Source organism: Gopherus flavomarginatus, chromosome 1 (assembly GCF_025201925.1).
Source record: "Gopherus flavomarginatus isolate rGopFla2 chromosome 1, rGopFla2.mat.asm, whole genome shotgun sequence".
Classification (NCBI taxonomy): domain Eukaryota; kingdom Metazoa; phylum Chordata; order Testudines; family Testudinidae; genus Gopherus; species Gopherus flavomarginatus.
The window spans coordinates 146,844,531-146,865,487 of record NC_066617.1 but is presented as its reverse complement, the minus strand read 5'-3'; the positions used below and the strand labels follow the sequence as shown (position 1 = coordinate 146,865,487).

The 20,957-nt window shown below is 49.1% G+C and overlaps 1 protein-coding gene across 1 annotated transcript; it reads left to right on the top strand.

Annotated features, from left to right (window-relative positions):
• The first annotated feature begins 6,981 nt into the window (after nt 1-6,981).
• On the top strand, nt 6,982-16,965 carry LOC127043007 (C-type lectin domain family 1 member B-like). Its single transcript, XM_050936668.1, is given in 2 exon segments — nt 6,982-7,087; nt 16,844-16,965. Coding segments are annotated over 2 exon segments (228 nt in total).
• The last annotated feature ends 3,992 nt before the right edge of the window (nt 16,966-20,957 follow it).

Here is a 20,957-nt window from a genome sequence, read left to right as displayed (position 1 = left end):
CTCCGCCGGATCCGTGAGGGGGGGTGCCATCCTCCACCAGGAGGCAGGTGACATGCCTCTTGGCCCTCCTCCTTTTCTCCAGGGCGTAGAAGAAGCGGGAGCCGCGATCCATCTCCTGAAGGAGGTGGATGCAGGATCGAACAAAAGCACCCCGGGCCCGATGGTCTTCGAGGGCCCGGAGCTCCTCCCGCTTCTCCCGGCATGCTCCGCAGACGGATGGATCCTCGGGGCTGGTGGTCAGAAGCCTCTTCATCTCCAAGACCTCCTGTTCCAACTGCCCTATCGCCGCATCCCTCCGTCGGCTGGCTCCCTGAGTGTAGTCACGGCAGAAGAGCCAGGCGCGCACCTTCCCCAGATCCCACCACCGCCGCGCCGAGGAAAAGGCGCGCCTTGGCCCTTGCCAGGCCAGCCAGAACTCCCAGAAGGATGCCACGAAGCCCGCATCCTCCAGCAAACTATTATTAAAGTGCCAATAGGCCGGCCCCGGCCTCTCCGCACAGAGAGAGTCTGTCACGGTGGCAAGGTGGTGATCCGAAAAGGGGGCTGGCCAAACGCTGGAGGAGTGGGCCCGTGAAAGGTGGAAATGGGACAGGTAAATATGGTCCAGCCTGGAGTGGTGCGACCGATGGGCCTCCACCCAGACGAAGGTGAACGTCGAGAAGTTATCCGGGTGGTAGTTGCGCCAGACGTCCACCAGGGAGTGCCGTTCGACAATCTCCCGGAGGACGTCCACGGCGGCCAGGCACTGCTCGGTCCCCGAGCGGTCCCATTTCTTGAGGGTGGTGTTAAAGTCCCCTCCCAGGACCAGGCACTCGCGAGGATCCAGGGAGCTGAGGAAGGCGAATGCCTGCTGATAAAAACGCAGCCTCTCCGGGTCCGATGTTGGGGCGTAAACGTTGACGAGATTAACCGCAAGCCCCTCCATGCGGACCCGGAGGTGCAGCAGGCGAATCGGCACAGCCTTGGTGACCCCCAGCACCTCGGGCCGTAGGTCGGGAGAGAACAGGGTCACCACTCCAGCTGCGCAGACTGAGAAGTGGCTAAAGTAGGCCCCGTATCCCCACTCCAGCCTCCAGCTAGCTTCAGCGGCCGGATCCGTATGGGTCTCCTGCAGGAAAACCAGAGTACCCCCAATCCCGGAGGAAGGAGAGCACCTGGCTCCTGCGGAGACCCATCCTACAGCCCCGGATGTTTAAGGTGGCAAGGACGAGCGGCGCTATGAGGAGGGCTGGGGGGGGATCCTCGCCAGCAGACGTGCCCACGGCCTCCGGCAGGCCACACAGCAATCCGTGACCAACCCCGAAGGTGAGTAAAGAGTCACGGAAGACACGGACTCGCTGGTAGGCCGCGGCGGCCTGCTTCCCAGTCCTCTTACCCTCCCCGATGAGGGCCCTTGCGGCCCGGAGGACCTGATGGAAATCCTCCCACCGCTGGAGCGCAAGATGGACTTTGTTCAGGGAGCCACGGACGTCCTCAAGGAACTCCCGCAGCTCCTCCCTCAGAACATGGGGGGGGTGGGGTCACTGATCGATGACTGTCCCCCAGTGGGGCCCCCGTCACAGCCCCATGGCCCACCGAGGCAGGCAGGCAGGGGGCAGACCCCCGACATGGCAGCAGATGGGCCGACGCCACACGACCCACCCCGCTCCCAGATTCAAGAAGTGGCGGTGGAAAGAGAACAGCAGCCCCTGGGGGGGGTCAGGAGAAGAAAAAACTAGTGAAGCTGCTCCCTGGGGGGTATTCCCAGGGGCGGCACTTGCATCACAGGAGGTGGGGGGAGCAAGGACAGGGCTAACAGGAGTAGGGTGGGGATCAGGGAGAGAAGTCGGGAAGGAGGTAGAGGCAGGATCCAGAGCCTCCATAGTTGAGCAGCCGGACGGTGGCTCCTCCTGGCCAGGATCAGGGATCTGGAAAGTGGGAAGGGGACCCCTAACGATGCCGGGCTTAGCCACTGTGGCACTTGGGGCAGCCTCGGCATCCAGAGATAGATGGCGGTCAATGAGGTCCTTGCTGAGGAAGGAGTGCGGGTCCTCCACACCAATGAGGGATACTCCCTGGGAAGCGGGTCTTGGCAGCGGGGCACTGGCCATCACCCCAAGGGGCTCGGCCGCTGTCAACAGAGTGCCACCCGCAGCCGGGTTGATGGAAGATTCCAGGGGACCCTCAGAGGTGGGAACAGAAGCAGTGGTTAGGGGAAGGGAACTAGGGGACAGGGGGGCCGAGGTGAGTCGCCCAGATCGAGGCCCGCTGGCAGAGGGTCATCCTCCCCCTGTGTGACCGGGGTGAAACCCTGGGCCTCAATCTCTGCGTAGATGGAAGGGAGATCACCATTCACCACCACAGGGCCCTCCCCGCCAGCACCCGAGGCGATACCCACCGCGGCACTCGCAGTGGCATCGAGTGCGAAGGGGGTGAGAGAGGGTCCCTCGGGCGCTTCCACGGGAAGGGACCCCGGAGGAGGGGCGGTGTCACCTTCCGGTGCTGCCACGGCATCCCCAGCCGGCACCACAAAACTGGAGTCATCAGGGGGTAAGGCGGAAGACTCGGCATCAGTGCCCCCCTTCCTGCTCTTCTGGGGGGCCTCCGAATCCGAAGGATGTAAGGAAACTCGAGCCTTCCGCTTGCCCCGCTTCCCCTGCACTGAGGACCAGCCCTCCATGGCATCATCCGGGGGCTGGCTAACAGGGGTTGGGTCGGGGGGAAGGGGCAATGGCTCAGGGACTCGGGGAGGCAGTGGTGGGACAGCAGAAATGAGGGAGGACTCCCCCTGGGACGAGCCCTCTCCCATGTCCAGCGGTATCTCCGCCACACCCTCCTCCACAGAGGTGGACCGAGAAGGAGGAGGAGGGGCAGCTTTGGGTGCCGGGCAGCCAGGGAGACCGGCGATGACAGGGCTGGCGCCTTGCCGGGGCTCGGAGGTCCCGGACGCTCCTCCGTGCTGGGCCAAGGGACAGTCCCTCTGGACGTGCCCCATCGCCCGGCAGAGGTAGCACCGGGCCTCCCCCGTTGAGTAATGCACCCGGTAGTGGGCTCCCTGGTAAGGGACCAGAAAGGACCCCTCGAGCGCCTCTCCACCACGCTCCGCCGGCGGCAGTTGAAGCTGCACTTGCCGGCGGAACGAGAGAACATGACGGAGGGCGGGGTCCTTGCAGCCCAAGGGGAGAGGGCTGATGATGGAGATGGGGCGTCCCAGGGCAGAAAGGGCGGGCAGCAGAGCGGCATTGGGCAGGAAGGGAGGGACGGAGGTCAAGATTAAGTGGACCCCCAGGTCTTCCAACGGCTCCAGGGGGACAAACACGCCCCTCACAGCCAGGCCTGTCTCTACCCCCTCCTGGGCAGCGGCCTCCGATGCCAGGAAAAAGATCACCTTCCCGTACATTTTGGAGGCCGCCACAATGGCCGTGGGCCCCACCACCCTGGCCAACGCCCGCACGTAGGTCTCCACGTGGGGCAAGGCGGGCACCAGGAGGCAACGGATGCCGTGCTTCCTGGTCAAAGTGGGAAAGGGGCCCCGGCCGCTGTAGATGTTGGTGGAAGCGGCGGCTGGAGGAGCAGCGGCAGGCAGGGGGGGCCGCCGCCACCTGGGCGTACGCCCTGGAGGCTGGGGGAGGGACACCTGCAGAGCTGGTGGAGGGAACAGCGGGGAGGGATGCCGCAGCCGGTAGCAGGGCTGCAGCGGGGGGGCAGTCTCCGCCATGGAGGGCCTGGCCTTTTTAGTGGGGCCCTTACCCTTCTTCCCACGCTGACTCTTCCCACCAGCTGGGGGGGCTCCCCCTGAATCAGAAGGGGCGAGAGACGTGGCAGCAGCGGAGGTCTCCCCGGTACTCACCGCCCTCGGGGCCCCAGCAGGGGCAGTGGTAGGTGGATCGGCAGCGGCGGATGAGGTAGAGGCTTGGGCAGTGGACACGGGGGCAGGAGGAGGAGGGGCAGTGGGAGCATCGCGAGGGGCCTCCCCCGCCGTGTCCCCCGCCAATAACAAGAGCGGGGAGGGGGACAAACAGCGAGGGGAGGGGAAGGAGAGGAGGCAGCCACCCCTCCACGCTAGGCTGCAGGCAGAGGAGGAGGGTGCCAGAAGGGGAAGGCTAAAGAGGCGTGGGGAGCAACCAAGGACCTAAGGGTGGGAGGGTTTCAGGGCACCAACGCAGAGGGTGGTTCCGGCTCCTCCAGTTGCTCTAGAGGGTCAGGGAGGGCAACGGCAGAGGGGGGAGTGCAGTGAACAAGGGGAAACCAAATGGGGAAGGTCCTGGGAGGGGGCATGGGCTCATGGGGGGGGGACCAATCAGGGCTGGGGGAGCACAGGGTGAGGGGGAAAAGGGCAAGCTGGGATAGGGGTAGAGGGACCACGGGGACAGCTGCAGGGCTGGGGCAGAACTATCAGGCGGCAGAGGGAGATAGGTAGGATGGACAAATGTGGCAAAGGGCAGAGGGTCAGTCCAGGAGGAGGGGGGAGGTGGTGCACCCACAGGCACTTGTGCCAGAAAGTCAATGGTTGGCTGCTGCAGGCCCAAATGGTGGAAGTGGGCATGGTGAGCCAGGCGAGCAGCTCAGACCCAGAGGCAGGAGTCCGAAGCAGAAGGAAAACAGCCAGCGGGGGTGGTGGAGGGGGCAACAATGGTGGTGGGGGCGAAAGGGGACATGGATGGACCGGGGGCAGGCTCCACGCCACACCCCTGGTGTCCCAGCAGACACAGTCCAAACCCCCACCACAAGAGCACAGTTTGAAAAAGACTCAGTCCAGAAAAGCCCCCTCCACAGTGGTCTTCATACTGTCTCCAGCAGCGGGTGGTCCACTTCTCCTTCCTCTCCTCCTCCGGGCACCAACAGCTCCCCAGCAACAGCCCCAGAAGCTCCAGGTGGTGGTGGTCTGGCGTCCAGGCAGGAGGGACCCCGCTCAGATGGTGTCCTCAGCAACAAGGGCTGGGGTCCCTCACTCCCCTCCTCTCTGGGAAGCAGGCCAGAAGCCCCCCGCCCCCAAGGGGCTGTAGGTGGAGTAACAGCAGTAACTGAGGTGAGGGGAATTTCCCAGCCAGCCAGCAAACAGACAGCAGAAAAAGGGGTGGGTGGTGGTGTCTAGCCCAGCCAGGGGAGCAGCAGGAGCAGGAACAACAGCAGAAACAGCAGCAGCAGCAGCAGCAGCAGCGAGGGCCCAGTGCCCAGCAGGAATAGCAGCAGCAGCCCTCTCCCTCCTTCCTCTACAGCAGAGCAGTCGAAGGAAGAGCCAGTACTGGCCACAGGAGAAGCAGGTGTCTGCTCCCTGAGGGACCAGAGCAGGGGCTGCTCCAGGCTAATGAGAACACCTGACTCTAATTAACCTGCTAAGAGTCAGGTGAGGCTGTTAAGCACCTGACTCTAATTAAGGCCACTCTGATGCTACAAAAGGGCTCACTCTAGTCAGCCCAAAGGGAGCCAGAGGAGAAGAAGTGTATTTGAAGAACTGGGAGCAAGAGGTGTGCAAGAATCTGAGAGTGATTAGGCATACTGCTGGAGGACTGAGAAGTACAAGCGTTATCAGACATCAGAAGGAAGGTCTGGTGGTGAGGACAAAGAAGGTGTTGGGAGGAGGCCATGGGGAAGTAGCTTAGGGAGTTGCAGCTGTTGCGCAACTGTACCGGGAAGCATTAGAGACAGCTGCAGTCCACAGTGCCCTGGGCTGGAACCCGGAGTAGAGGATGGGCCCAGGTTCCCCCCAAACCTCCCAACTCCTGATCAAACACAGGAGGAATTGACCTGGACCGTGGCTTCTACCAGAGGGGAAAGTCTCTGGGCTGTTTCCTGACCCACAGGGTAAATCTGTGAAGTGAGCAAATCTGCCAATAAGCGCAGGACCCACCAAGGTAGTGGAGGAACTTTGTCACAATATCTAAACTTTCCAACTGGGAGTGTTTGGATCTGGAGTTGTGGTTCACGCTCATCTATAATCCTTACAAACCTGGAAGCTGGCTTTTACTATCCTGTGCTCAGGACAGACATTCACTTTATTTAACCTGGGAGTTATTAATTAAAGGAAATTCTAAAATACATTTTTCTATGTATATTCAGGGAATCAGGTTTTCAATATGCACATTAAAAAAATTACAAAATAGGCATATGAGCTGCAAAAGATTAATTAAGTATTTCAAATATATTTGAACACCACAAAAAGAATAGCAAATATTAAGATTTGATCTCTGTTGACTTCAACTGCACAGAAAAATGGATTTGTCAAACTGCAATTTCATTTTAAAAGGTATAATTCATTGTGCTATCATCCATCAGGAAACTTCATCCAGGAGCAACTGACTAACCTCTCCTGTCAAGAAACTGGAAATACATAGTTTTTGGGATCAGTTAACCACTTTGTGAAGAGAGCTTCATATTTGTTGATTACAAAATGAACCATAAATTACATCTAATTATCAATACATCAAATGATGATAATAACAGAGCTGAATACTACTAAATAAAAATAAAAATATTGACTGAGCCTTGTGGGAAGGTTGTACTGGTTGCAATAATGTCTGGGCGGGAAAAATAATTATTTTAAGAAGAACACGTGAGCAGGTTGAATGCTATCTGACAAAGGTCACTGGGACATATGGACAAGTCAAGGAGTAATGGTCTCAAGTTTCAGTGGAGGAGGGTTAGGTTGGATATTATAAAAAAAATTTTTTTTTTAATTTTTAGTAATGGTCTCAAGTTGCGGTGGGGGAGGGATAGGTTGGATATTAGGAAACGCTATTTCATTCGGAGAGTGGTGAAGCACTGGAATGGGTTAGCCAGGGAGGTGGTGGAATCTCCTTCCTTAGAGGTTTTTAAGGTCAGGCTTGACGAAGCCCTGGCTGGGATGAATTTGTTGGGGATTGATCCTGCTTTGAGCAGGGGGTTGGACTAGTTGACCTCCTGAAGTCCCTTCCAACCCTGATATTCTATGAATACATGACAAGAAACCATCTTCAGTTGCAAACGCACACATCAACCCAGAAATAAGATGCATCTTTAAATATGTTTTCTTTTCAAGGATTTAAATGCATCCCTTGCACAGAGAACTGGAAGTAGCATGGACAGTCCTGTTACCACTTTTATATTAAATGGAAAATTTGGCCAGAGAGTATAGATTATTGTACTTCTTTGGGCTCCAAAATCCTTAAAATAGAAAACAAGGAAGAACTGGTGATTTCTTTCCCTTCAATTCCCAGAATCAACCTAGATATTTTTGGTGGGGCTGCAAAACAATGTTTTGCCACAACTGTGTCCTCAAATGTAACCGATTCCTGTCCATCATGATCACACCACTGTGCAAAGGGCCAGTCTAAGTATTTGGGGGAGTTAGTGAAATGATCTGTGAGAGACACTGAAACTTAGCTGACTTACTTCTGTAAAACATATTATAACTCTGGAAATCCTTGATATCCATATAAATATCATCTCCCAATCTTCCTATGTTCTTGGCCTCTGACTTCTTGTGGCAATGAGTTCCACAATCTAATTACACAATATTTGGAAAAGTATTTCCTTTTAGCAGTTCTGAGTTTGCCAGTTTTTAATTTCATTGAATGTCCCCTTGTTCTTGTGTTATGAAACAGAGACAATAGAAGTTTTCATCTATCTTCTGTAGGCCATTCATTATTTCATGTGCAGTGTAATTGTAGACACGTCAGTCCCAGGATATTAGAAAGACAAGGTAATATCTTTTATTGGTCCAACTTCTGTTGATGAGAAAGACAAGCATCTGAGCAACACAGAGCTCTTCACCACACAGAGCTCTGTCTCTGTCACCAATATAAGTTGGTCCAATAAAAGATATCACCTCAGTCACCCTGTGTCATTATTTCATTCATTTTTATCATGTCCTCTCTTATTCATCTCCTTTCCAAAGTAAGCAGTCACAGTCTTTCCAATCACTCTTGATATGAGATTTTTTCTATGGCCTTCATCATTCTTGCCCTCTTCTCTTAACCCCCATAGTAGTGCTCACAGTATCCAAATGAAGCTACACCACTGATTTGTGTATAGGCATCAGAAAATTCTCCATATTGCACACCACCGACTTTCTTGTGCATCCTAACTGGCTTCTGTATCCACAGCTGCACATTGAGCAAAGGTTTTCATTGAGTCATCTATAATGACACCTTTCATGAGCTGATACAGTTAATTTCAGGTATATCTATACTGTAATTAAACAAGTGCCAGTGGCATTGGGTTTGTGGGACTCAGGCTATTTTGCTGTTTAATTGCTGTGCAGATATTTGGCTCAGGCTGCAGCCTTATCTCTGGGAAGGTCTTTGAGTTTGGGCTCCAATCCAAGTCTATTTTTAGCCCTGCAGTGCTAGCCCCACAAGCCTGAGTCAGTTGACCTGGGCCTTACATTTCCATGCCTCATTTCCCCATCTGTAAAAGGTGAATAACAATACTGCTATTATCCCACCTTTTCTCTGGCTTGGCTATTTAGATTGTAACAGAGGTTGTTTCTCACGCTGTGTTTATACAGTGTCTTGCACAGTGGGGTCCCAATCCAGTTAGGACCTCTAGATGCTACTGTAATAAAACTAATTAATAAAAAGAATGTAAAATATTTTATTCACATCAAATTGATGTTCTTTATATGTCTGAGCTGGAAATCATAGAATCATAGGACTGGAAGGGACATTGAGAGGTCATCTAGTCCAGTCCCCTACACTCATGGCAGGACTAACTATTATCTAGACCATCCCTGACAGGTGTTTGTCTAACCTGCTCTTTAAAATCTCCAGTGATGGAGATTTCACAACCTCCCTAGGCAATATATTCCAGTGCTAAACCTTATAAGTGTACTCTCTATGCCATTATCTAAATCATTTATGAAGATATTGAAGAGAACTGGACCCAGAACTGATCCCTGCAGGACTCCACTCATTATACCCTTCCAGCATGACTGTGAACCACTGATAACTCCTCTCTGGGAATGGTTTTCCAACCGGTTTTGTACCCACCTTATAGTAGCTCCATCTAGATTGCATTTCCCTAGTTAGGTTATGAGAAGCTTATGTGAGACAGTATCAAAAGCTTTACTAAAGTCAAGATATATCATGTCTACTGCTTCCCCACTATCTACAAGGCTTGTTACTCTGTCAAAGAAAGCTATCAGGTTGGTTTGACATGATTTGTTCTTGACAAATCCATGCTGAGTGTTACTTATCACCTTATTATTTTCTAGTTGTTTGCAAATAGATTGCTTAATTATTTGCTCCATTATCTTTCTGGGTACAGAAGTTAATCTGGCTGGTCTGTAATTCCAGTGTCTGATGAATGTTTACACCTTGAATATTGCATGCACTTCTGGTCACCCCATTTAAGATATATATATATTAGAATTGAAAAAAGTACAGAAAGAAAGATCAACAAAAATGATTAGAGGTATAGAGAATAGGTTTCATATGAGAGAGATTAAAAAGTTTGGAAAAGAGATTACTAAGGGGGGATCTGATAGAGGTCTATGAAATCATGACTGGTGTGGAGAAAGTGAATAAGAAAGTGTTATTTAACCCTTCACATAACACAAGAACCAGGGTCACCTAATGAAATTAATAGGCAGTGATATGATCAGAGATGCAACCCATACTCTGGGTGTCCCAAAACCTCTGTTTGCCAGAAGCTGGGACTGGATGACATGGGTGGATCACTCGATAATTACCCTGTTCTGTTCATTCCCTCTGAAGCATCTGGCATTGGGCAGTGTCAGAGGCACAATACTGGGCTAGATGGACTATAGGTCTGATCCAGTAAGGCCTTTCTTATGACTGTTAACCTTTGGGCAGGATGGAAATTGACCATTGAAACCACTCTTTGCCTCCTAGCCAGTTTTTGGTTCACAACAACACAGTACTTCTCACCCTAAGACGACTTAGTTTTTTAACTCTTGTGAGGGACCTTGTCAAAATCCATTAAAATTTCTAAATGAATGATGTCAGCTGGTTCTCCTTGTTTTGTGGTTTCTATACAATGTCTGGGAAAATTAGCCTGGAGAAAGAAACATTGTACCTTTCAAGTGAAAGCACTGAAGACTCCAGGCAGGTCAGCACATGGGCTCTCCAAATACATCTCTGTCCCTACATTGATAGAATGGCAGAAGAGGGTACATTGGATTTAAATGATTGGGTTTTGCTCCTGTCATAAACAGATGGTTAAGGGTCAATGTCTCTTTTACCTGTAAAAGGTTAAGAAGTTCAGTGAACCTGGCTGACACCTGACCAGAAAACCAATGGAGGAACAAGATACTTTCAAATTTTGGTGGAGGGAAGTCTTTGTTTGTGCTGTTTTTTTTTGTTCATTGTTCGCTCTTGGGGCTAAGAGGGACCAGACGTACACCCAGGTTTTCTCCAATCTTTCTGAATCAGTCTCTCATGTTTCAAAATAGTAAGTAATAGCCAGGGAAGGCAGATTAGTCTTATGTTTATTTTCTTAACTTGTAAATGTGTCTTCTGCTGGAAGGATTTTTACCTCTTTGCTGTAACTTTGAATCTCAGACTAAGGCGGGGGGACGTCCCTCTAGGCTATATGAATCTGAATATCCTGTAAAATATTTTCCATCCTGACTTTGCAGAGATAATTTTTGCCTTTTCTTTCTTTAATTAAAAGCTTTCTTTTTTAAGAATCTGATTGATTTTTTTCCCCTTGTTTTAAGATCCAAGGGGATTGGGTCTGAACTCACCAGGGATTGGTGGGGGGAAAGGAGCGGGGGGGAAGGTTAATTCCTCTTTATTTTAAGATCCAAGGAGTTTGGATCAGTGTAGCTTCTCAGGTTAACCCAGGGAGGGGAAAGTCTGGGGGGAAAAAGAGCGAGGGAAGGCTAATTTCTCCTTGTGTTCAGATCCAAGGGGTTTGGGTCTTGGATTCCCCAGGGAAGGTTTTGGGTGAACAGGAAGTGTGCCAAACACTATATTTTTGGCTGTTGGCAGCGTACCAAATTTAAGCTGGTAATTAAGCTTAAAAGTGATCTTGCAGATCCCAACTTTTTGGACGCTAAAGTACAAAGTGGGGAAAAAACCTATGACATGATGAGCAGCGTCGGGATTTCTGGGACCCAAAAGCCAGTAGGATTTTTTCCCTCCTTTCTAGCTGCTTGGAAAGCAGCCTGAGGGCAGAGGTGTTAAGTTTTTTTAACAAGGGTCTTTGTAAGAGGAGGCTTCAAGCTGTGAGCCAGCAGACAGCCAGCAAAAGGCATTTACAAGTGAATTGTTTTCTTTCTTTCCAGCTCTTAGGTATAGCTAGTTAGAAAATCTCTGTTAACCAAGCAGCCTGAGCTGCAGAGGGGTGCGGGCAGCACAAGAAAGCAGAAAAATGAATGCCAGGAAAGCAGTTAAACAGCAAATGGTTAAGCTGGACACAGAAGAAAGTCAAAGAGGCTGCCCACAGAAGAGCTATAAGGATGAAAGAAAAAGAGCTGGAGATCCAAAGGGAGGCCCACCAGCAGGCCCTGGAATTAGCAAAGGCTAAGTCAGATGTTCCAGCCAACCCTAACAACCCTTCTCCAGGTACTGTTTCCCATCCCAGAAAATTCCCCACCTATAAGGCAAATGATAACACTGAGGCCTTCTTAGAAAATTTTGAAAGGACCTGCCATGGGTACAACATCTCTACAAACCAGTACATGATAGAGCTGAGGCCACAGCTCAGTGGACCCTTAGCAGAGGTGGCGGCTGAACTGCCTAAGGAACACATGAACGATTACGAACTTTTTCAAACCAAGCCCACCTGAGCATGCCCGTCAGCGGTTCCGAGCCCTAAGGTGGAAACCAGTTGTGTCATTTACCTAACACGCCTACCACACTGGAAAGAATTGGAATGCCTGGATATCAGGAGCAAATGTTAAATCTCTGGACGAGCTGTCCCTCCTAATGCAAATGGAACAGTTCTTAGTGGGTGTTACTGAGGAAATAGAAAGGTACATCCTAGATGGGAAGCCCAAAACTGTAACCAAGGCGGGGGAGATTGGAGCCAGATAGGTGGAAGTGGCAGAAAGGAAAAAAGCTACTAGCAAGAGGAGCGAATATCACTGGGGGCAAACCAAAAATAAACCCTATCACCGGAGGCAACCCAAGACCCCACCTACAACCCAAGGAAAGCCCCAGACACCCTATTGTCCCACCTCATCAGTCTTCAGCAACCCACCTTGGCCAAGTGACCGGTCAGCTGGGCGGTGCTTTACCTGTAATGAACTGGGACATATAAAGGCCAACTCCCTCAAGAACCCCAACTGAGTGCAGTTCATTACACCACCATCACACCAAAGATCCCCAGGCCCAGATGCCTCTCAAATACCCTTGGAGCGAAGGGAAACTTTGAGAGTGGGCGGAAAGAAGGTTATCGCGTGGAGAGACACGAAGGCACAAGTGTCAGCTATCCACCAATCCTTAGTGGACCCCAAATTCATCAACCCAGAGGCCCAAGTGACAATTTACCCATTCATGTCAAAATCTGTAAACTTGCCTACAGCTGAACTGCCTGTCCAGTACAAAGGCTGGTCAGAAATGTGGAGTTTTGCAGTCTATGACAATTATCCCATCCCCACGCTACTGGGGGAAGACTTGGCCAACCAGGTGAAGCGGGCCAAGAGGGTGAGAATGGTTACATGCAGCCAAGCCAGGCAAGCTTCCAGACCCATCCCTGTTCCTGAGCCGTCCACAAGGGCCCCGTCTGTGTTACCAGAGACCCAGTCAGAGGTAGTGGACCCGGATCCCCTGCCAACGACAGCAACAGCCACAGTGCATCCAGTCCCAGAACCAGAACTGGAAAAGCAAACAGCACCAGAACCATTGCCAGCACTGACACCAGCACTTGCAAACACATCTACCACTCCAACGCCAGAGGGCACCAGTGGACCTGAACTGGCAGAAGCAGCAGACAACTCTACCCAAGAGGCTCGACCAGAGCCTGAAATATCGCCTAGTACACCAGCGGGGAGCAGTTCACCAGCAACGGAAACAACCCCATCACCTACATCGCTTCCAGAGGGACCAAGCCCAAATCCACAGTCTAAGGAGGAACTGGTGTCTCCAGCCTCTAGGGAAGAGTTCCAGACTGAGCAGGAAGTAGATGACAGCCTTCAGAAAGCTTGGGCAGCGGCACGGGGCACCCCACCGCCTCTCAGCTCTTCTAACCGATCCCGGTTTGTTGTAGAACAAGGACTTTTATATAAGGAGACTCTTTCTGGTGGACACCGGGAAGACTGGCATCCTCAAAAACAGTTGGTGGTTCCAACTAAGTACCGGGAAAAGCTCTTAAGCTTAGCCCATGATCATCGCAGTAGCCATTCTGGGGTGAACAGAGCCAAAGACAGGTTGGAGAAGTCCTTCCACTGGGACGGGATGGGCAAGGACATTGCTACTTATGTCCAGTTTTGTGAGGTGTGCCAAAGAGTGGGAAAGCCCCAAGACCAGGTCAAAGCCCCTCTCCAGACTCTCCTCATAATTGAGGTCCCATTTCAGCGAGCAGCTGTGGATATTCTGGGTCCTTTCCCAAATAAGACACCCAGAGGAAAGCAGTACATACTGACTTTCGTGGACTTTGCTACTCGATGGCCGGAAGCAGTAGCTCTAAGCAACACCAGGGCTAAAACTGTGTGCCAGGCCTTAACAGACATTTTTGCCAGGGTAGGTTGGCCATCTGACATCCTTACAGATTCAGGAACTAATTTCCTGGCAGGGACCATGAAAGATCTGTGGGAAGCTCATGGGGTGAATCACTTGGTTGCCACCCCTTACCACAATCAAACCAATGGCCTGGTGGAGAAGTTTAATGGAACTTTGGGGGCCATGATACATAAATTCGTCAATGAACACTCCAGTGATTGGGACCTAGTGTTGCAGCAGTTGCTTTTTACCTACAGGGCTGTACCACATCCCAGTTTAGGGTTTTCACCATTTGAACTTGTGTATGACCATGAGGTTAAGAGGCCATTAGAGTTGATGAAGAAGCAATGGGAGGGGTTTATGCCTTCTCCAGGAACTAACTTTCTAGACTTTGTAAGCAACCTACAGAGCACCCTCCGACACTCTTTAGTCCTTGCTAAAGAAAACCTAAAGGATGTTCAGCAAGAGCAAAAGGCCTGGTATGATAAACATACCAGAGAGCGTTCCTTCAAAGTATGAGACCAGGTTATGGTCTTGAAGGTGCAACAGGCCCATAAGATGGAAGCATCATGGGAAGGGCCATTCAGGGTCCAAGAGCACCTGGGAGCTGTTAACTATCTCATAGCATTTCCCACCTCCACCCTAAAGCCTAAAGCGTACCATGTTAATTCTCTAAAGCCCTTTTATTCCAGAGACTTCAAGGTTTGTCAGTTTACAGTCCAGGGAGGAGATGACGCTGAGTGGCCTGAAGGTGTCTACTACGAAGGAAAGAGTGACGGTGGCGTGGAAGAGGTGACCCTCTCCACAACCTTGGAACGTCTGCAGCGGCAACAGATCAAGAAGCTGTGCACTAGCTTCGCCCCATTGCTCTCAGCCACCCCAGGACGGACTGAAAGGGCATACCACTCCATTGACACAGGTAATGCTCACCCAATTAGAACCCCACACTACCGGGTGTCTCCTCATGCCCAAGCTGCTATAGAACGGGAGATCCAAAACAGCTACAGATGGGTATAATCTGCCCCTCTATCAGTGCATGGGCATCTCCAGTGGTTCTGGTACCCAAACCAGATGGGGAAATACGCTTTTGTGTGGACTATCGTAAGCTAAATGCTGTAACACATCCCGACAACTATCGAATGCCACGCACCGATGAGCTATTGGAGAAATTGGGATGTGCCCAGTTCATCTCTACAATAGACTTAACCAAAGGGTACTGGCAAGTACCACTAGATGAACCCGCCAAAGAAAGGTCAGCCTTCATCACCCATGCAGAGGTGTATGAATTTTATGTGCTTCCTTTTGGGCTGCAAAATGCACCCGCCACCTTCCAGAGACTGGTGGATGGTCTCCTAGCAGGACTGGGAGAATCTGCAGTTGCCTACCTCGATGATGTGGACATTTTTTGTAATTAAATGGGCAGAACACCTGGAACACCTGGAAAAAGTCTTTGAGCACATCAGTCAGGCAGGACTAACTGTTAAGGCTAAAAAGTGTCAAGTAGGCCAAAATAGAGTGACTTACCTTGGACGCCAGGTGGGTCAAGGAACAATACATCCTCTAAAGGACAAGGTGGATGCTATCCAAAAGTGGCCTGTCCGAAAGTCAAGGAAACAGGTCCTATCCTTCTTAGGCTTGGCCAGGTATCACAAGCAATTTGTACCACACTACAGGCAAATCGCTGCCCCACTAACAGACCTGATCAAAAAGACCCAGCCAAATGCAGTTAAGTGGACTTATGAGTGGCAGAAGGCCTTTGCCCAGCTTAAGGCAACACTCATGTCTGACCCTGTGCTAAGGGCCCCAGACTTTGACAAACCATTCCTAGTAACCACAGATGCATCTGAGCGTGGTGTAGGAGCAGTTTTAATGCAGGAAGGATGGGATCAAAACTTCCATCCTGTCGTGTTTCTCAGCAAGAAACTGTCTGAGAGGGAAAGCCACTGGTCAATCAGTAAAAAGAATGCTACGCCATTGTGTATGCCCTGGAAAAGCTACGTCCCTAAGTTTGGGGACGGTGTTTCCAGCTACAAACCGACCATGCTGCACTAAAGTAGCTTCCTACTGCCAAGGTAAACAACAAAAAACTGCTTCGATGGAGTTTAGCTCTCCAAGATTTTGATTTTGAAATTCAGAACATTTCAGGAGCTTGCAACGAAGTAGCTGATGCACTCTCCGGTGAAAGTTTCCCAGAAGCAACTGGTTAAAAATTGTCCTTAAAATGTAAAAAGTCTTGTAGTTTACATAATTAGTAGTATATGTAAAGCTGCATGTGTTTTATTAATCTGTTTATTCTAAAGTTCTAGGAAGAAATCACCACCAGTGTGGTTCCACACTGTCTGAGATTTGGGGGGCATGTCATAAACAGATGGTTAAGGGTTTATGTCTTTTTTACCAGTAAAGGGTTAAGAAGCTCAGTGAACCTGGCTGACACCTGACCAGGGGACCAATGGGGGGACAAGATGCTTTCAAATCTTGGTGGAGGGAAGTCTTTGTTTGTGCTGTTTTTATTTTGTTCGTTGTTCGCTCTTGGGGCTAAGAAGGACCAGACATACACCCAGGTTTTCTCCAATCTTTCTGAATCAGTCTTTCATGTTTCAAAATTGTAAGTTTAGCCAGGAAAGGCAGATTAGTCTTATATTTGTTTTCTTAACTTGTAAATGAGTCTTTCGCTGGAAGGATTTTTACCTCTGTTTGCTGTAACTTTGAATCTCAGGCTAAGCGGGGGGGTGGGGGGGGAGAAGGTCCCTCTAGGCTATATGAATCTGAATACCCTGTAAAACATTTTCCATTCTGACTTTGCAGAGACAATTTTTACCTTTTCTTTCTTTAATTAAAAGCTTTCTTTTTTAAGAACCTGATTGATTTTTTCCCCTTGTTTTAAGGCCCAAGGGGATTGTGTCTGAACTCACCAGGGATTGGTGGGGTGAAAAGGAGGGGAGGAAGATTAATTCCTCTTTATTTTAAGATCCAAGGAGTTTGGATCAGTGTAGCCTCTCAGGATAACCCAGGGAGGGGAAAGTCTGGGGGGAAAAAAAGGGGAGGGGAAGGCTAATTTCTCCTTGTGTTCAGATCCAAGGGGGTTGGGTCTTGGGTTCCCCAGGGAAGGTTTTGGGCGAACAGGAAGTGTGCCAAACACTATATTTTTGACTGTTGGCAGCGTACCAAATTTAAGCTGGTAATTGAGCTTAAAAGTGATCATGCAGGTCCCCACTTTTTGGATGCTAAAGTTCAAAATGGGGGAAAACTCTTGACAGCTCCCATGCGGGATTTCATAAAATCACTGACGCATACCTCTCACTGGATTGGACTATCCCGTAAGACAGCCAATGAGTCCTGGGTGTGGAAGGATGGCACAGCTCTCTCCAGTGACTTGTAAGTGCCTCTCAGTGGCAGAAACTGTTCACTACTTATTACACCTACTTATTTATTTCCTGCAAACAGTGTGCTAGTTTGTGGCTTTTATGACACAGTCCTGTGTAGGAGGTGGTGTGCAGCTGCACTGCCCAGGATGGCACAATCTTTCTCAGGGTTTGTCTGTGTTTATGAGGCAGGAACTCTGCTATGATGGAACAAATTGTTCCCCCTAGTGGGCTGCCCTGCTCCATAAGCAACTGGAAAGGGAGGGGGAATAACCCACTTTTCTGAGTTGTGCTCTTCGGGGGGATGGGGAGATCAGAACCAAGCAGTCTTTCCACTCATTAGAGTGCAGGGACTGCTGTTGTGGGAGGTCCCTGCTCAACTATTGAGTGGAGAAGGCAGGTTTATCATGCTCCTTGCTTGGCTGAGCAGAAGCCATCACCCTCTGGCCTACAGAGAGGAGAATGAGTTCAGAAATGTCTGTGGCTCTGTATGTATCTGGTGCACAGTAGAATCCAAAATGTTTCATATGGTGTTAGTGACAGGAAAACACTAAAATGCTTCATTAGATACAATTCTGTTGATATATCACTTGTTCTCTGTGGTCTGCCTATATACATCTCACTTTCAGCAACATTAGATTCATTCACAAGTTGTTTTTTAGAAACTAAACTCACTCCTGTCCCCTGCTCTTCTACCAATGCCACAATGGGTACCACTGTTGAGGATGGTTACTATTAATGGCAAAGCAGGCACTAAGATGTCTCTTTCCATCTTAGGTTTACACTCACACAACTTTACACACCAAGGGACTGTGTACATCTTGCCAGCAGAGCAGTCAAATCCTATTCTTGTGAAGAACAACACCCCTGTATTTGTGAGAAGAGGGCCATTTGCTCAGAACCTACTGCACTTGCAGCAAGAGGAATGTAGAAATGATGTGAATTGTTTCCTGCCATAACCTGACTCCTGAACACAAAGATAAACTCAGGCATAATCCCTGCCTCTAGAGGTAGTATGTTGCGTTTATTATGTTATAGATTACAGTAATTTTCAAATACTTCCTGCAGTTGCAGAAAATGCTGAACAATTTGTAATGGAAGGAGACAGGCCTTAGCTATTCACAATGAGCAGTACCATTTTCATTTCATAAACCACACTCTTTTGGACAGATAAACAGCCAATCAGAACATTCTTATTAACCCGAATTATAGTATATTTAACTAAAAGCTGGAATACCTTTTTTCACTATAGCATCTTTAAATATTGAGGAAGGTTTCCTTTATGCAGAGACAGCAGCCACTTTGTTTTCAGAGCTGCTGAAACTTGTTGCAGAACAGACACAGCAACTGTACTCTGTCACAGACTTTCCTTTTCTTCTTTCTTGTTTTTCCTTTATCCAAAATAAAAGTCATTTTTATACTGATGGCTCTAACATGAGCAACTGTTCATCCTATTCCTATTTGATACAACTATATTTTAAGGAGTCAGTTAGTTCACTATCAGGTCAATAAATGCTTTGCTAATTCTGTAAATGATTTATCATTGACTATATCTTTAATAATAGTTCACCCAAAGAGATAAGTGGCAACACTAAACACCTCAATATAACACTCCTCTCTCAGATCCTCTTCTCAGCCTGACACCCAGGACCGGCTCCAGGCACCAGCACAGGAAGCAGGTGATGGAGGCGACCAATGGCAAGGGGCGGCACATCCGGGTCTTCAGCAGCAATTCAACGGCAGGTCCATCAGTCCCTCTCGGAGGGAAGGACCGGCCGCCGAATTGCTGTTGAAGAATGAAGCTTTTTTTCCCCTCTTTGCTGCTTGGGGCAGCAAAAGAGCTGGAGCTGGCCCTGCTGACACCTGTGAGAGAATAAGTGGCCCCTCTCACCTGAGGAAGCCCTCTTGTCAGAATGCAAGTTTCACTCTCCAAGGAGAGAGAGGCTGCATGTGCCTGGGGAAAGCTAGTTCAGTCTAATACAAGATTTTGTCTCTTTAACGTAGCTCTTCTCTTCCTATCCTCATAGGAGTGGCGTTAGAGGGCCAATGTCAGAATCAGGGAAGGGATTGGCTCTTGTTTTCTGCAGTATATGGCCATTAGGTCAATGCAAAAAGAAATCAGAGAGAAAATCTCTGACCAATTGTATCAGGGATTCTGGAGTGGGATGTAAGGTCCCTGCACAGTCCAAACTGGTGACTATGGTCAGCAAAGAGGACAGACCCAGCGAAATGTACCCCAACACTCAGGGTATGTCTACTCTGCAGTAAAAGATTGCAGCTGGCCTGGATCAGCAGACTCGATTTCACAGGCCATGGGCTGCAGGACTATAATATTGCAATGTAGATGTTTGGGCTCAGGCTCTGAGACTCCGCGAAAGCTCCATCCAGAGCCGGAACATCAAAACTGAAATTTTATAGCCTTACAACCCAAGTCCTGTGAACATGAGTCACTTGACCCGGGCTAGCTGTGGCTGTGCAATGAGCTTTTTATTGTAGTGTAGACACACTATCATTGACCCATTCTGCGATAGCTACGTGCAGTGAGATTCCTGCTGACTGCTGTAGCATTGCAGTGGGAAGCTCAGAGGGAAGGGAAGAAAGAAGCCAATCAACAGTGACTACAGGCTATTATAAGTGACTGGGAATTGTCAATGAGTTGGCTTCTGGAACTTACATGGGGAGAGAGGGAGGGAATGCTGTATCTAGTTTGCCAGAGACAGAAAGCCAGTTTTCCTCCAGCTTTCAAATGGCTTTAGCTGTCCAGAAAAGAACTGCATATGAACACAGTTTTCCTGGAAATTGTCATCTGGTAAGAAAGAAAGTCTCTGGACTTGTAATTACCATGGCCACGAAAGTGCTACCAATATTTTAACAAGGAACTCCCACGAAAATTTCCTCCTCAGCATGCAATAAGGCCTAGATATTGTCCTAGAGACAATTTGCTTTCACTCAGGAGGGATAAGATAATAAGAAAATAATGAAAGGTCTATACATTTTGTCTGCATCACTTTAGCTCTTACAGACAAAAGTCTTTTTACTCTGAGGTCTTTATGCAAAGGCAGCACATCTCAAAATAGCAGTACAAGTCTGACACTTCCTATGTGGTTTCAGTCAGAAACTTGAAACAAAATTGATATATCCTCTGTAGGCTGCTGCAGTGTTTTTTATAACAGGACAGTCTGGCCTCCTCTCTCCAGGGCATTCATATACCTAATGAAGATGAGATGAGAACTTTTGCTGCTCTTATCACTATGCAGAAAAAGACAGAGACATCATTTAAACCTCAGTTCCAGTGGTCTGCTTATGAACCTGCAAGTGCAAACAAAAGCCCTCACCTTCTCTTGCTCCCAGCACTCTCACTGTTTGTAAAGCTAATTTCTCTAGCTATATTCTGCTCATCCTGTGTTTTTCAGGAAATGAACAACATTTAATACTGAATGCTTTCATGTACCTACTATGGCACAGTAAGTCATATAAAGACACTCCTGCTTCCAGGCCTTCTTGCCTGCTTCTCTCTGCTTCTGGCACTCTCACTGATGCAGTCTGACAAGTCTTCACTTTGACTTTCCTCCTCATATGGAGCCATGAAGTTGCAATGTCTTTTATGCTGCACCTTTAAATTCCTAAGAACTCCACTGGTATGCAGAGATGGGAGACATGTTGTTCTGAAAATTGCTTCAGGCTGTTACAGAGGATACATACACTCACTATGCTCTCTCCTGAGGTTTGTCTAGATTAGGAAAAGAGATTGAGGTGAGTAAGGGTTAGTTAAAATACGTTTCTGACCTAACCACAACCTTTTTCCTCATGTAGATGCAGAACATGTCAGCTAACCCCAAACTTACCTCCACTTCTTTTCCTAATCTAGACAAACCCATGGAGACTTTGCTTTTGTTCTATTTTGTTGTTTTTGTTTCCCTTAATGTACAATAAGTAAGGCTGCGAGTTTGTCATGGAGGTCACAGAAGTCACGGATTCCGTGACTTTCCGTGACTTCTGGAGCAGACGG